Below are 16,510 nucleotides of genomic sequence, written 5' to 3' on the forward strand. Positions count from 1 at the left end.
TTATTTGGGGATGTGGTTATTTGCGCAAATACCAAAAGATGGAATGCCATTATGTGTTTATTTTCATTCACTGTGGTTTTCTGAGTTTCAGTTCAGTTCAGTCGCTTAGTCGTGTCTGACTCTTTGAGACCCCATGAACCACAGCACGCCAGGCCTCCCTGTCCATCACCAACTTCCGTAGTAAACTCAAACTCATGTCCATCGAGTCGGTGATGCCATCCAGCCATCTCATTCTCTGCCGTCCCCGTCTCCTCCTACCACCAATCCCTCCCAGCATCAGACTCTTTTCCAGTGAGTCAACTCGTCGCATGAGGTGGCCAAATTATTGGAGTTTCAGCTTCAGCATAAGTCCTTCCAATGAACAACCAGGACTGATCTCCTTTAGAATGGACTGGTTGGATCTCCTTGCAGTCCAAGGGACTCTCAAGAGTCTTCTCCAGCACCACAGTTCAAAAGCATCAATTCTTCGGCGCTCAGCTTTCTTCACAGTCCAACTCTCACATCCATACATGACCACGGGAAAAACCACAGCCTTGACTAGACGGACTTTAGTTGGCAAAGTAATGTCTCTGCTTTTTAATATGTTATCTAGGCTGGTCATAACTTTCCTTCCAAGGAGTAAACGTCTTTTAATTTCATGGCTGCAGTCAGCATCCGAAGTGATTCTGGAGCCCAAAAAAATAAAGTCTGACACTGTTTCCACTGTTTTCCCATCTATTTCCCATGAAGTGATGGGACCAGATGCCATGATCTTCGTTTTACGAATGTTGAGCTTCAAGCCAACCTTTTCACTCTCCTCTTTCACTTTCATCAAGAGGCCTTTGAGTTCCTCTTCACTTTCTGTCATAAGGATGGTGTCATCTACATATCTGAGGTTATTGATATTTCTCCCGGCAATCTTGATTCCAGCTTGTGCTTCTTCCAGCCCAGCGTTCCTCATGATGTACCCTGCATAGAAGTTAAATAAGCAGGGTGACAATATACAACCTTGACGTACTCCTTTTCCTATTTGGAACCAGTCTGTTGTTCCATGTCCAGTTCTAACTGTTGCTTCCTGACCTGCATACAGGTTTCTCAAGAGGCAGGTCAGGTGGTCTGGGATTCCCATCTCTTTCAGAATGTTCCAGAGTTGATTGTGATCCACACAGTCAAAGGCTTTGGCATAGTCAATGAAGCAGAAATAGATGTTTTTCTGGAACTCTCTTGCTTTCTCCATGATCCAGTGGATGTTGGCAATTTGATCTCTGGTTCCTCTGCCTTTTCTAAAACCAGCTTGAACATCTGGAAGTTCACGATTCACATATTGCTGAAGCCTGGCTTGGAGAATTTTGAGCATGACTTTACTAGCGTGTGAGATGAGTGCAACTGTGCACTTGAGAATTGTTTGAGCATTCTTTGGCATTGCCTTTCTTTGGGATTGGAATGAAGACTGACCTTTTCCAGTCCTGTGGCCACTGCTGAGTTTTCCAAATTTGCTGGCATATTGAGTGCAGCACTTTCACAGCATCAACTTTCAGGATTTGAAATAGCTCAATTGGAATTCCATCACCTCCACTAGCTTTGTTCGTAGTGATGCTCTCTAAGGCCCATTTGACTTCACATTCCAAGATGTCTGGTTCCAGGTGAGTGATCATGCCATTATGATTATATTTGTCGTGACGATCTTTTTTGTACAGTTCTTCTGTGTATTCTTGCCACCTCTTCTTAATATCTTCTGCTTCCGTTAGGTCCATACCATTTCTGTCCTTTATCGAGCCCCTCTTTGCATGAAATGTTCCCTTGATATCTTTAATTTTCTTGAAAAGATCTCTTGTTTTTCTTATTCTGTTGTTTTCCTCTAATTCTTTGCATTGATCGCTGAGGAAGGCTTTCTTATCTCTCCTTGCTATTCTTTGGAACTCTGCATTCAGATGCTTATATCTTTCCTTTCCTCCTTTGCTTTTCGCTTCTCTTCTTTTCACAGCTATTTGTAAGGCCTCCTCAGACAGCCATTTTGCTTTTTTGCATTTCTTTTCCATGGGGATGGTCTTGGTCCCTGTCTCCTGTACAATGTCACGAACCTTTGTCCAGAGTTCATCAGGCACTCTATCTATCAGATCTAGACCCTTAAATCTATTTCTCACTTCCACTGTATAATCATAAGGGATTTGATTGAGGTCATATCTGAATGGTCTAATGGTTTTCCCTACTTTCTTCAATTTAAATCTGAATTTGGCAATAAGGAGTTCATGATCTGAGCCACAGTCAGCTCCTGGTCTTGTTTTTGCTAACTGTATAGAGCTTCTCCATCTTTGGCTGCAAAGAGTATAATCAATCTGATTTCGGTGTTGACCATCTGGTGATGTCCATGTGTAGAGTCTTCTCTTGTGTTGTTGGAAGAGGGTGTTTGCTATGACCAGTGTGTTCTCTTGGCAAAACTCTATTAGCCTTTGCCCTGCTTCATTCCGTGCTCCAAGGCCAAATTTGCCTGTTACTCCAGGTGTTTCTTGACTTCCTACTTTTGCATTCCAGTCCCCTATAATGAAAAGCACATCTTTTTTGGGTATTAGTTCTAAAAGGTCTTGTAGGTGTTCGTAGAACTGTTCAGCTTTGGCTTCTTCAGCATTACTGGTTGGGGCATAGACTTGGATTACTGTAATATTGAATGGTTTGCCTTGGAAACGAACAGAAATCATTCTGTCATTTTTAAGATTGCATCGAAGTACTGCATTTCGGACTCTTTTGTTGACCATGATGGCTACTCCATTTCTCCTAAGGGATTCCTGCCCACAGTAGTAGATATAATGGTCATCTGAGTTAAATTCACCCATTCCAGTCCATTTTAGTTTACTGATTCCTAGAATGTCGACGTTCACTCTTGCCATCTCCTGTTTGACCATTTCCAATTTGCCTTGATTCATGGACCTAACATTCCAGGTTCCTATGCAATATTGCTCTTTACAGCACTGGACCTTGCTTCTATCACCAGTCACATCCATAACTGGGTATTTGTTTTGCTTTGGCTCCATCCTTTCATTCTTTCTGGAGTTACTTCTCTACTGATCTCCAGTAGCATACTGGGCACCTACCAACCTAGGGAATTCCTCATTCAGTATCCTATCATTTTGCCTTTTAATACTGTTCATTGGGTTCTCAAGGCAAGTATACTGAAGTGGTTTGCACTGGGATAAATCTGTAGTATAATGTTCATGTCAAACCTACTTTACAATTAATACCCTTTAGTGTAGTCGTAAGAGAAGTGGAGAAGGAAATGGCAACCCACTCCAGTGTTCTTGCCTGGAGAATCCCAGGGACGGGGGAGCCTGGTGGGCTTCCGTCTACGGGGTCACACAGAGTCGGACACGACTGAAGTGACTCAGCAGCAGCAGTGTAGTCGTAAAATGTGAGCCGGTTCTTTGTAAACTATGGATGGGCACATACTGAAAGCAAAGATCTTAAGCCCTTTGCTTCCAGTTTCCCACGATGAGGAGGAGGATGAGGCTGACTGCAGCTCAGCAGTCACTTAGGAACTCTTCTTGGCTGTGGAAAAATGGCAGGTAAACAAGACAGGCCTGTACCTTGCTCACTAGGAGCATGTATTGAACCAGGGAAGACAGATAATAAGTGAACAAGAAACAGGTGCACATGGAGGTTAAGTTCTTTGAGAAAAATAAGAACGGAGACTAGTGGTAGGCAGAGCAGGGGCTAGGCAGCTCTCAGCAGTGCGGGTGAGTGAGCGAGGAGGCGCTCCTGAGAAAGTCGTGTCTGCGTCAAGAGCTGAGGAGGAGCAGCCACTCACTGTGCAAAGACCAAGCCTTCCAGATGGGGACGTGGTGCCTCGGAAGCCTCTGAGGAACGAGTGGGTGAGTAAGGATAAGAGTGATGGAAAGAGGGTCTGAGAGATAGGCAGAGGCCTCCGAGTGTCCGCACAGTAAATTCTGGAAGAAACTCCGCGTTCTCCTGAAAAGACATCCACAGAAGATCACACCAAAGATTAAACTGAAATGATGCCGCTAAAACCACGATTATATTAACACAAGGCCTTAGGGGTGGATTTATTTTCTTCATAGGCCTGGATTTTAAATTCTAAGGTAGTGTGATACAATACAAAGTTTCTAAGAATTTTCCTCTAGACACTGAACTATACCAGGTATACCACCTTGAAGACAGGAACTTCTTCAGTAGTTACCAGTTGAGTTGAGTGTGCACTTACTGAGTGCCTGCCATGTGCTTAGTGCCATAAAGTAAACAAATAGTAAAATCAGTCTTGATATCCCGAAAGAGCTTTCAGCCTAATAAAGAGAAAAGGCAGGTAATACAAATCAGTGTCATATGAAACAGTAATAAATGCTGTACTTCCAGGTACACTGGAAGTTTGTGGGAATGCAAGGGTGGGGTTTATCAGGAAGAGCCTCATTTGAACTACACTTTGAAAGATAAATATGACTGTCAAGTCTAGGAGTAAGGGCTGTTGAGTATGGCATGTACAGCACATTGAGAATTTAACTTGTTGTATGAACCATAGTTTTTGCCTTTGTGATACAAGGATGAGAAAAGTTCTGCTTTCAAGTAAATATATAATATGTCAGATGGTGATGAGTGTGTGAGAGGGAAGTAAAGCCACACACCTGGGGACCACGGTGGGGGTTGCTAATTTAGAGTGACCAGACAAGGCCTTCCTGGGGCCTCATTTGAGCAGAAATCCTGATAAAGTGAAGGAGCGAGCCACTTGGCTATCTGAGGGCAGAGGGAAGACTAAGTGCCAATACCTTGGGGCAGGAACATGCTGGGCAGGTTCAAAGAACAGCTAGGAGGTCTCTGGAGGCGTGCAGTAGGAGGGGGAGATTTGCAGGCCATGGTCCGAGGAGTGGGCAAGGCTGGGTTCTGTGACACTGAAGATCATGGTAAGAGCTGTACGTTTCACCTAAAAGAGGTAGGAGCCACCAGAGAGTTTCAGACCAAGAAATGATATTAACTGACTCCTGAAGACAGTTCCTCTGGTTCCTGGGAGAACAGATTGTGAGTGCTGAGAGTGGAAGAGGCTGCCTGGTTAGGAGGGTGGAGAAACCCAGGAGCAGTAAGAAAAGAGATTGGAAGGGGCCTGGAAGCTGTATTAAGTGATGAGAACTGATTCTCAGAGGCTCTGGGGAACTTGTATCACTGGAAGGGGAATGGTGATAAAATCAAGCTGAAATTTAAGAAAAATAATTAGCAGACTTTATGATGAATTGGGTGAAAGAGACTATTTTACAATTGATTGTGGTTGGAAATAATTTGCTTCTGTATTTTTATGAATATCAAGAAAGAAAAGAACAGTTTGTTGGAAGACATCAAAAGACTGAAGCAGGACAAGCAGGCTCTTGAAGTAGACTTGGAAAAAGTGAAGAAGGAGAGAGACCACGCCAAAGACCAGATTGCCTATGCTGCAGGTAAAAGTCTGAGCTGAAACGGTTTACCTTTGTACTCTTAACGGCTCTCATTTTGAGTTAGGTAATAGCAGTTGGATAGTATAATCAAAATGCTATTCCTTGAAGTGTATTATAATTCTGCTGCTGATACTGCTGCTAAGTCGCTTCAGTCGTGTCTGACTCTGTGCGACCCCATAGACAGCAGCCCACCAGGCTGCCCCGTCCCTGGGATTCTCCAGGCAAGAACACTGGAGTGGGTTGCCATTTCCTTCTCCAATGTGAAAGTGAAAAGTGAAAGTGAAGTCGCTCAGTCATCTGACTTGTAGCGACCCCATGGACTGCAGCCTACCAGGCTCCACTCCACTGGAGTCGCTTACCATTGCCTTCTCCCATTATAATTTTAGAAGATTTTAAAATATTAGTTATTAATAGCTATTTGCATTTGATTGGCTTTAGCATCAGTGATTACAAGATTAAGGAAAATCATGGATTATTTTGAATTTGTGGCATCACATACTTAGTTGTTTTTAGTCATTTTAGGCAGACTGTGACTTTTCAGGGTATAGTCCCTCTTTTTATCTCTGAGTCTGAAACATATGCTCTCAAGTATTTGCCAAATGAACAAGTAACCTTGTACTGTGTTGTAGAGAACACAAAGATGGATACGGCATACCTCACCAGGGAAAACAAAGGAGAGTAAAATAAGAAAGCGGAAAAATTTAATATTAAAAAAATTAGAAATAAACATGAGGATGCTAATGAGGATTTCGGAGAAGAGTGGCATTTGAGCTGGGTCCTGACAGAGAGATTCATAGGTAAAGAAATGGAGAGGCCCAGAATCCGACATTTATTTTCATAGAAACGACTTTACTTTTATAGTGAAAGTCATTGGAAAAACGATTAATCAAGAATTTCTAGATACCAGCTTTGCTCCAATTTTGATGATGTGCACGATGAGCACAGTCTTCATCCTCCTTCACTAATACACTAAAGTGGACACAACCTTACAAAAGATTTTTGCCTCTTTCTAAATAGTGCTTGCATTAGAGAGACATTGGTTTTCATTTAAAATCTTTTAATTTAGTTTATTTCCACATTTTGAAAAATTATAATCGAGTTATTCAATTACTTGATCTTATAGGTGAAAAATTATATGAAATAAAAATTATAGAAGAAACCCATAAACAAGAAATCAGTGGTCTGCAAAAAAGATTACAGTGGTATGCCGAAAATCAGGACCTTCTAGATAAAGATGCAGTTCGTCTTAAAGAAGCAAATGAAGAAATTGAGAAGCTGAAGCTTGAGGTGACAGATCATTTTAGAATGTATTTCTATAGATGAACCCTGTTATCCTCAACATTCCTTCATAGGTTTGTGTCATTGAATCAATATACTTGAAATTCTGTTAATTACAGTGGTCGGGTTGACTTTGGTTTGTGTTTATTTGTATAGTCTATTTTAGATTAAACTGAGAATACAGGCAGCTGTCTGTATCCACAAGTTCCCTATCCAGCAGATTCAACCAACCATAGATTAAAAATATTCAGAAAAAACAGAATGTCAAAAAGCGGAATTTGCTTTGCAATGGCAACTGTTTTCCTAGCGTTTACATTGTTTTAGGTATTGTAAATAATGTAGAGATGATTTAAAGTATATAGGAAAAAAGTGAAAGTTGCTCAGTCATGTCTGACTCTTTGCGACCCCATGGACTGTATGTGACCCGCCAGGCTCCTCTGTCCATGGAATTTTCCAGGCAAGAATAATGGAGTTTGCCATTTCCTTCTCAAAGGGACCTTCCCGACCCAGGGATCGAACCCGAGTCTCCTGCATTGTGGGCAGATTCTTTACTATCTGAGCCACCAGGGAAGCCCAATGTAGAGATGATTTAAAGTATACAGGAGTTGCATGCAAATTCTACACCACTTTATACAAGGGGCTTGAGCATCCTTGGATCTTAGCGTCTGTGGGCGCTGGGAACCAGTGCCCGGCCTACCCCCTCCTGTTACCAAGGCATGATTATAAACCCAAGCTCCTTGTCACAGCCTGTGAGGTCCCCACGTGGTCTGAATGCGGCCTGCCTCTCCAGCCCTCTGTACTGCCCTTTCCCAGTCGCTCTCCTCCAACCACAGCAGACCTCCCTCTGGTTCTTGAGCATGCTGAGCCCAGTGCACTCGTCACTTTGGCCTGAAGTGGCCTGACCTGCATTCTTCCCATGTCTCACTCTTTGTTTCAGCTCTGATTTCTATTCCCCAGAAAGATCTTCCTGACCTCTTTATCTGATACAGCTACCAATCCTGCCCCACTCTGACTCTTTCTTTCCCATTCTTTAACTTTATTTTCTTTGTAGTACTTGTGCTCAGAAGTTACTTATTTACTTCATTAGCTCATCAGAGCTCTCCTTCCATTAGGACATAAGCCCCCTGAAAGCAGGGGTCTGGCTTGTCTTGTTTGCTCTCTGTGTCTCCAGCACAGCGCCCTAAAATGAACTCCCATCATGCTTCCCTCTTGAGGTCTGTCTGCTGTGTTTCAAGTGTATGTTTCTTAACATGGTCTTTCCTTGTTGGTAGGTTGAGAAGCTGAAAGCTGAATCTGGAAATCCATCCATCCAGCAGAAGATACGTTTAAAAGAAAAAGCAGCTGATACCAAAAAAATTCAGGATCTAGAGCGACAGGTATGTGTTCAGGGTAAATTTTCATTAAGATATTTTATATACAGTTCATTTTTGTTTTTTTTTTTTTAAAGAAGTTTCTATACAATGTAGTCAACTTGCAAGTTTTTGGTGTTATTCATTTTAATATAGAACTGCCTCTGCTTTCAACTTTGAATAGTATTCAAAGTAACAATAAAAGCAGTAAAGAAAATCATTTTATATAATCTGCAGTTCTATGAATAAAGAAATTTTTAAAGTCATGTGTCTCATTAGGTGTTAGACCTACTGATGAAAGTTGTTTACATCCCAACTCTGTTTGAAATCCAGGAAGAAAGAAACAGAACTTTGACCCTCTGGGTGTACAGCTAGGATCCTTTCTCCTGAAGAAGGATAGGTGAGAGAGGAGGGCAGGGTAGGGGACCCTCCAGTTGGGAGTGTTAGTAGCACTTGGGAAGTCTTGTGGGATGCTCGGGAAACCGAACATCCAGCCTCCCAGAGAGCTGGCCACAGTTGTGAGCTCTTGCTCACACTTTTTTTGTGTGTGCACACTCAGTCGTGTCCAACTCTTTGCAACCCTGTGGACTATAGTCCGCCAGGCTCTTCTGTCACTGTTTAGACTTAGAAATACTCATGTCATGGTCAGTGTGGCTGGGAGACTGTTTTCAAAAACTGTGTAGTGGCGCTTATTAGGATAAAGTTTTTTCTTTTTCATTGAAGTAGTTATTTTGTATGCAGGAATACTAATTAACTTTTTCCTTATGTTTTGAAAACCTTCTGTAATGTAGTGTTTGTATTCATAACTAAAACAAAATTAGAACTTCCAGCCCTGTTCATAAGGGCACATGATGCTGTAGTTGTGACACTTTAGATGTATAGCTATTATTCTGTCACAAACCTGAAACTGTGAGGTCATCGCTGGGCTGAATATTATCCCCATTTTAGAAGAAGAAGGAAAACTGGGCAAAATATTAACTATGGACCTGTTAGATTAAAAGGTATGATTTGGTAGTTTGGTTCAGTGGCCACAAAAGGAGGAAAGAGGTGGTTTGAAGAGCTAGAAATATTCTGAAATAATTGTAGTCCAGGATTGTTTGACTTTTCCCCCCCAGTGCTTAAGACTTATATTAGCCCATGTAGAAGAAGCCATCCAGAATTGCGAGAAAAGACCAAAGGAACCACTTCCACACTAGATGACTTAATTTAAAGAGAATACTGTGGAACCAAACATATAAGAGTAAAAAAATAAAACATGCTTAAAAGCAAAATTAAGGTTTGAAATAGTAACCCATATTGACCAGAAATCGGAGAAGGCAATGGCAAGCCACTCCAGTACTATTGCCTAGAAAATCCCATGGATGGAGGAGCCTGGTAGGCTGTAGTCCATGGGGTCGCTAAGGGTCGGACACGACTGAGCGACTTCACTTTCACTTTTCACTTTCACACATTGGAGAAGGAAATGGCAACCCACTCCAGTGTTCTTGCCTGGAGAATCCCAGGGATGGGGAAGCCTGGTGGGCTTCCATCTATGGTGTCACACAGAGTCGGACACGACTGAAGTGACTTAGCAGCAGCAGCAGCAGCATTGACCAGAAATACAATGTTTATAAAAGTAACCTCCCTCTTTTACTAGCACTTTCATTAAAAATTTATTGGTTTATCAGATTAGAGCTTTCTAAAATATTATTCATTAATATTTTATATAGTTTGCTACACGTGCATTTCAAATCCTATTCTCTTCCCATGAGCAAATGTTTCTATCCTAATGATTGTAAGTCTTAATATATATCTTATAATCAAGGTATATCACAATATATTCAGAATCATTTTGAGCTGTATTCTGAAATAGATTATAGAACAAAACATCCGTTTTTCTAAATAGTACATAAGGAAAAGTGGGCCTAATTGTACGCATGTTAATAGTGAAAATTTCAGGTTATGTGCATTCATTCATGCTCTTCAGTTCAGTTCAGTTCACTCTCTCAGTCGTGTCCGACTCTCTGCGACCCCATGAATCACAGCACGCCAGGCCTCCCTGTCCATCACCAACTCCCGGAGTTCACTCAAACTCATGTCCACAGAGTCGGTGATGCCATCCAGCCATCTCATTCTCTGTCGTTCCCTTCTCCTCCCACCCCCAACCTTTCCCAGCATCAGAGTCTTTTCCAGTGAGTCAACTCGTCGCATGAGGTGGCCAAAGTATTGCAGTTTCAGCTTTAGCATCAGTCCTTCCAATGAACACCCAGGATTGATCTCCTTTAGAATGGACTGGGTGGATCTCCTTGCAGTCCAAGGGACTCTAAGAGTCTTCTCCAACACCACAGTTCAAAAGCATCAATTCTTCGGAGATCAGCTTTCTTCACAGTCCAACTCTCACATCCATACATGACCACGGGAAAAACCATAGCCTTGACTAGACGGACCTTGGTTGCAAAGTAATGTCTCTGCTTTTTAATATGCTATCCAGGTTGGTCATCACTTTCCTTCCAAGGAGTAAGCGTCTTTTAATTTCATGGCTGCAGTCAGCATCCGCAGTGATTTTGGAGCCCAAATGGTATATTCAGTAGTTTAACTTCCAGTGAGATTTTTTTTTAAAATATTGTATGATAGGGCCACACTGTAACTGTGACCAAAGGAAAATATTAAAAAGTCAGATTAAAGAAAATAGAAATAAAATTAGTTTTCCACCAAAAATGTAGTATACATTTTAAAATATCAAAATCAGATTGAAAATACTGCTTAACATTTAAATGAATACATTAATTATAGACGTATTAAATCCATTTTTAAAAACTAGTTTCTTTTTTATGTTTTAGTTGAAGGTAATTGCTTTATAGAATTTTGTTGTTTTCTGCCAAATATGGTCTCTTTTTAATAGACATAGAATGTATGTATATATATGTATACCTTTGTATGCTTACATCTAATCTAGATTTTTAATACCAGAGGAAGCAAAACTGAAAATTTTGCAGGTGAAATTATCAGTATTTATATCTGGATATATTCCACTTGACGTCTGTGTACATTTATGTACATATCCATGTACATATCTGTGTACATTTATGAATGTGGAAGCAGTCTTCAGGTATGGAAATATTTGCTGTTACTTTGCAAATGGTGTTACCTTTAAGTACCTACTAGGACTAATAGTCTAGAAACAGGATTTTGAGCAATCCATTTTGCCTTAGGAAAGGTGGTTTTTGAGACCAGATCATAATAAAACCATTATCACGCCCTCATCACATTCTGGCCACTCTGCTAATCACTTCACTGAGTTAAATGTCATCTGATCCTCACTTAATTGCATGAAATCAGTATTGTTTTCTTCCTGTTTTACCAGTGATGCAGAGATTTAGATTGAGGAATATAATAGGAAGTCACAAGATCTATTTCAAATAGAGATAAGAGGGTTTCTGTAAATTAGCAGTTAAATTAGAATTTGTGCTACTGTACATTTGATTTAGTCTTGAGATGTGACATAAACATCTCTTTGAAATCTAAACATGGCTAATATAATCTAAATGTGTACATTAAACTGCTTAATTTTAATGTATCTGTGACTTTAAATGCATACTACAATATTTCACTAGGTTAAGGAAATGGAAGGAATTCTAAAGAGACGATACCCCAATTCTTTGCCAGCTTTAATACTGGCTGCGTCAGCAGCTGGTGATATAGCAGATAGAAATACAGTGGAGTTTATGGAAAAAAGGATAAAAAAACTAGAAGCTGATCTGGAGGGCAGAGATGAAGAAGCAAAGAAAAGCCTTCGTACCATGGAACAGCAATTTCAGAAAATGAAGGTAAGTGCCAGGTTAGCCATGGAGGTGGGGCTCTGAGGTGTGCCATGGGAACTGAGAGCTGCTTAGAATGAGACAGAGAGTATGTCTTGGGGTGGGGCAGCGGGGAGCGGTGCAGAGACCAGATAGAGGAATGAATTCCAACCCCTCCCTTTTGACCTAAATTTTCCCAGTACCCATCTCATCCCACTTTTGCCCCTGCTCATGTTTGGCCACTTTTTCCTTTCATTTCTGATTTCCAGTGCACATCAGTTCACTGCCTTTGTATGTGCTCTTCCTTCTGAAATAGCCCTGTTTCCACTTATCCCCAAATTTACACATGCCCCTCAAGGCTGAACTTGAACGTGCTCTCTCTCTATCTTCTTCTCCCCTTCCCTCAAGGTCTCCAGATGCGCTCGGGTACCTCATCCTCTCTGCCGTGTGTTCATAGGCTGATTACCACAGTTACCACAGGACATTGAAACTTGCCGTGTCACTCTCCTCACCAGGCTATAAACTGTTGGAACGCAGAACTGAATTTATCTGTAGGATCTGATACAGTGCTGGCAGTTGTAGCTCAATAAATATTCATTGAATAAATGAACAAAACTCTTATCATGCCTCCCTCCTTGGCCTGGACTATTAGGTTATTTTTGTTAATTTAGCTCTAGCATGCAAATTCTAATCTGACTTTGGTGAAATTTCTAAATTGATATCAAGCTGTTGAAAATGTGCTGTTTGTTATAGACATCAGTATCCTCGACTGCTTTCCCTATTTATCCTCAGGGAGAATAGTTTGTCAGTTTGCATACAGAAGGGTAAACAGTAATGGTGAGACTTAAAAAAAGTTTTAGTATACAAAAACATGTAATTTAATGTTATGAAACAACATACAGCATTATGAAATTATATAACATATGTTGAGAATATGTAATGGAATGTCCATCAAAGATTAGGACTTAAACACATTTGACTGACTCAAGGAGCATGGACTTGGAGGCATCAGAATATGGTGGGTCCCTGCATGAAGGAAAAGGCAGTGCCTGGGAGAGTTCAGGGCTTCGGTAACTAATGAAGTATTCAGCAGTGGTCTGTTGTTGCATGGATTCTTTTCTGCAGATTCAGTATGAGCAGAGACTGGAGGAACAGGATCAGTTACTTGCTTGCAAATTGAAGGAGGCAGCCCAGAACCAACAGGACAACTCCTCAAGAGCTAAAGCACTGGAGAAGGAATTGGATGATGTTAAGGAAGCCCATCAAATCACTGTAAGAAACCTTGAAGCTGAAATAGATGTTCTTAAACATCAGAATGCTGAATTGGAACTCAAGAAGACTGAGAAGGATGATAAAGATTTCCAGTCCATAGAGTTCCAGGTGGAACAGGCTCACTCTAAAGCTAAACTGGTCAGGCTCAATGAGGAGCTGGCTGCAAAGGGGAGAGAGATACAGGACCTTTCCAAAACTGTGGAGCGGCTTCAGAAGGAGAGGAGAAAGATGCTGTCTAACCAGCACTCTAAGGCTCGAGAGGAGACGACTGCCAAAAGGGTGAAGAAAGATGGTCTGCACCCTGGCAGAGGAAATGCTGACTCCTCTGGAACCCTGGAGGGCAAGCTTTACCAACCACATACTTTTACTGATTCCCACGTTTCAGAGGTTTTACAAGAAAACTGCAGATTGAAAAGTGAAGTGGCGAAATTAACTGTGGAGGGGAATGAGCTGAAGATGAAATCTGAAGCTGCAGTGAATCAATTTGAAAACACCATGAAAAGGTAAAAAAAAAAAAATAAATTTGTCAGTATGTAGAGACATAGAAAAATTTAAAAATCTTAAGATGTATTTCCCCTGGGTAATTAGTTTAACCCTGAAATAAATTCACAAACCAAAATTTAAGAACCTGTATAACATGGCATTTCCTTCTCCAGGAGATCTTCCCCGACCCCGTGTATCAAACCTGGTTCTCCTGCATTGCAGGCAAATTCTTTACCATCTGAGCCACCAGGGAAGCCCCCTCAACCAAATTCACAAACCAAGTTTTAAGAAGCTGTATAACATTGCTAAGTGTAGATCTGTGTGAGGGTTGGCTCTCCTACCTGTTGCCAGCTGAGAGTCTCATGAACTGGGATCTTCATGTGAACCCCATGCTTCCTGACCAGTCTTGTTTCTCTGCACATATCCAAATGGTGTTACTAAGCTGACCCATATCTACAAATTTATGGTTGTGGTAGGCAGATGGCTGTCAGAAAACAACTCTTGTTAAAACCAGTTGATATCCTAAGAGAAAATGGTGCTCTTTTCCAAAATAACTCTTCCAATTAATCTTGTGATCACATCTGTTCATGCCTTGAAGAACTTCTGTACTTCATCCCTTTCTTTCTCAGAATCTCCAAGAACCATCTCCTGTCTCTCTCCTCTGAGCCTTCGTAAGAAGGCTTACATCTTTTTCACCCAATCAAACCAAGTTCTGGTCCTCTTTCTGCCTTTCAGGACCAGATTTCCCACAGGTTGCCTCTTTTGTATTTCCACCTGACTTGCTCTAAGCATGGTCTCGGCCTCACACTGTTGACGCTGGCCTCTGGAGAACGTTTCTCAGTCAGGGGAGTTTTCTCCATTGACACTGTGGTGACAGTGTCCACTACGCTGCCTTTCCTGAAAGGGTTTCCTCTCTTAATCTCCATGACGTACCAGCTGTCGCTAAAGCTTTTCTGCTGCTTTTTAGTGACTCCTGATTCCTTTTCATTCTCCTGCCTCAAAAATCTGACTTGGTTACAAAGTTTTTGGCTTTTGACTGTCTCTTCATTCGCTCCTCCTCCTTCTTTGCTAAACTCATCCATTCTTTATGGCTTCTATGAACCAGACTCCTAGATTTTACTGTTCAAGTCTTACTTTCTTCCCTGAGTTCAGATGTTAAATCTGAAAATATGTTGGATTGTTCCTCTTGCAATCAGTATTATTTCAATTTTTTTCCCTCTTTTTTACATGTAATGTAATCCCCCCTTCCAGCATCCCTGTCTCTGTGACCATACTTTTTCAATTTCCAGGCCCAGCTTTACCACCTTTATTCCTTGGGTTGATAGTCTGTGGGGTGCTTCCTTATAAGTACTTGTTTTGCTTTCTTCCTCCTTTTATTAGTGTGGCCCGCTTGGTTTACTAGGCAGTTGGCCCACCCTGATCTCCCTGATTTCAGTTTCTGTCTCCCCTGGTCATCTTGTTTAAAAATCATTAATATTCTTTAGTACTCCTGTGTCTGAATCATTGTACTCCAGTGACTCCCAACTTTCCTCAAACGTCAAGACTAAATTTCTGTCCCTGGCATCTCAAGTCCCATCACCATTCTAATCCTGCTCTGTCAGAGTTGTGTTACTTGCCAAGTTTCTTCCCTGCCTTTTGCTCATTCATGTTTCATTTTCTAGGAAAAATATTCCCCAGAACTTCTTAGAAATTTCCTGCTCCCACCTCCAACTCCTGTATAACTTAGGTACCAAGAAAGCACTGTCATATACCACCTTACAGCTTCTTGAGAACTGATGTATTATACTTCTTTTGCAACTTGTAGGCAATAATAGGTCTGAATATGAAGTTCAGTGTAAGATTTAGAGTGTGTAAAACGTGTAGTTTAATGTTTGTGAAGCATCATATGAATTATGAAGTTACATTACATACTGAGAATATATAACATTATGCCCTTCAGAGATTAGAATTTCAATACACTTGACTAGGGCTTCCCAGATAGCTCAATAGTAAAGAATTCACCTGCCACTCCAGGAGACAGGTTCCAATCCCTGGGTTGGGATATGCCCTGTAGAAGGGAACGGCAACCGACTCCAGGGTTCTTGCCTGGGAAATCCCATGGACAGAGGAGCCTGGCAGTCTATAATCCATGGGGTTGCAAAGAGTTGGACACGACTGAACACACACAGACACACACACAGACACAGACACAGACACACACACACACACACACACACGACTAAATTAAGGGACCCAGAGTTGGAAGCATCAGAATGAGTAGTGAGTGCCTGAATGAAGGAAGAGATAGGACCTGGCAAAGTGCAGGGAGAATAAGCAGAAGAAGCACCTAACAAATGCTTATTGATTGATAGGCAGCCACATCTGATTGAGCCATCATGGCAGTTGTATCACTTCCAAATTGAAACCTTGATTCTTTGTCCTGAATATGATAGTAGTAATGAAGCCGGTTGAAAAGAATCATCTTGTTTAGTCATTCCGTTCCGTTCCATTCATTCTGTTCCGTCGCTCAGTCGTGTCCGACTCTTTGCGACCCCATGGACTGTAGCCTACCAGGCTTCTCCGTCCATGGGATTCTCCAGGCAAGAATACTGGAGTGGGTTACCATTTCCTTCTCCAGGGGATCTTCCCGACCCAGGGATCGAACCGGGTCTCCCGCATTGGAGGCAGACGCTTTAACCTCTGAGCCACCAGGGTTCAGTCACGTCTTATTCTTTATCACCCCATGGACTGCAGCACACCAGGCTTCCCTGTCCTTCACTATCTCCTGGAGTTTGCTCCGATTCATGTCCATTGAGTTGGTGATGCCATCCAACCATCTCATCCTCTGTCATCCCCTTCTCCTCCTGCCCTCCATCTTTCCCAGTATCAGGGTCTTTTCTAATGAGTCAGCTCTTCACATCAGGTGGCCAAAGTATTGGAGCTTCAGCATCAGTCCTTCCAATGAATA

General features: G+C 41.7%; 1 protein-coding gene across 2 annotated transcripts in view; it reads left to right on the plus strand.

The window, feature by feature from the left end:
- CEP162 (centrosomal protein 162) overlaps nt 1–16,510 on the plus strand; it is a 99,949-nt gene that overhangs the window by 67,610 nt on the left and 15,829 nt on the right. For both annotated transcript variants that reach the window (XM_055433902.2, XM_055433903.2), the window contains 5 exons: nt 5,282–5,408; nt 6,529–6,692; nt 7,955–8,059; nt 11,626–11,838; nt 12,934–13,583. In XM_055433902.2, coding sequence (XP_055289877.2) covers nt 5,282–5,408; nt 6,529–6,692; nt 7,955–8,059; nt 11,626–11,838; nt 12,934–13,583 — 1,259 coding nt within the window. The remainder of the gene's footprint in view (nt 1–5,281; nt 5,409–6,528; nt 6,693–7,954; nt 8,060–11,625; nt 11,839–12,933; nt 13,584–16,510) is intronic.

This window comes from Moschus berezovskii, chromosome 10 (assembly GCF_049115385.1).
Source record: "Moschus berezovskii isolate FMDL1 chromosome 10, NW_MosBer_1.0, whole genome shotgun sequence".
Taxonomy (NCBI): Eukaryota; Metazoa; Chordata; class Mammalia; order Artiodactyla; family Moschidae; genus Moschus; species Moschus berezovskii.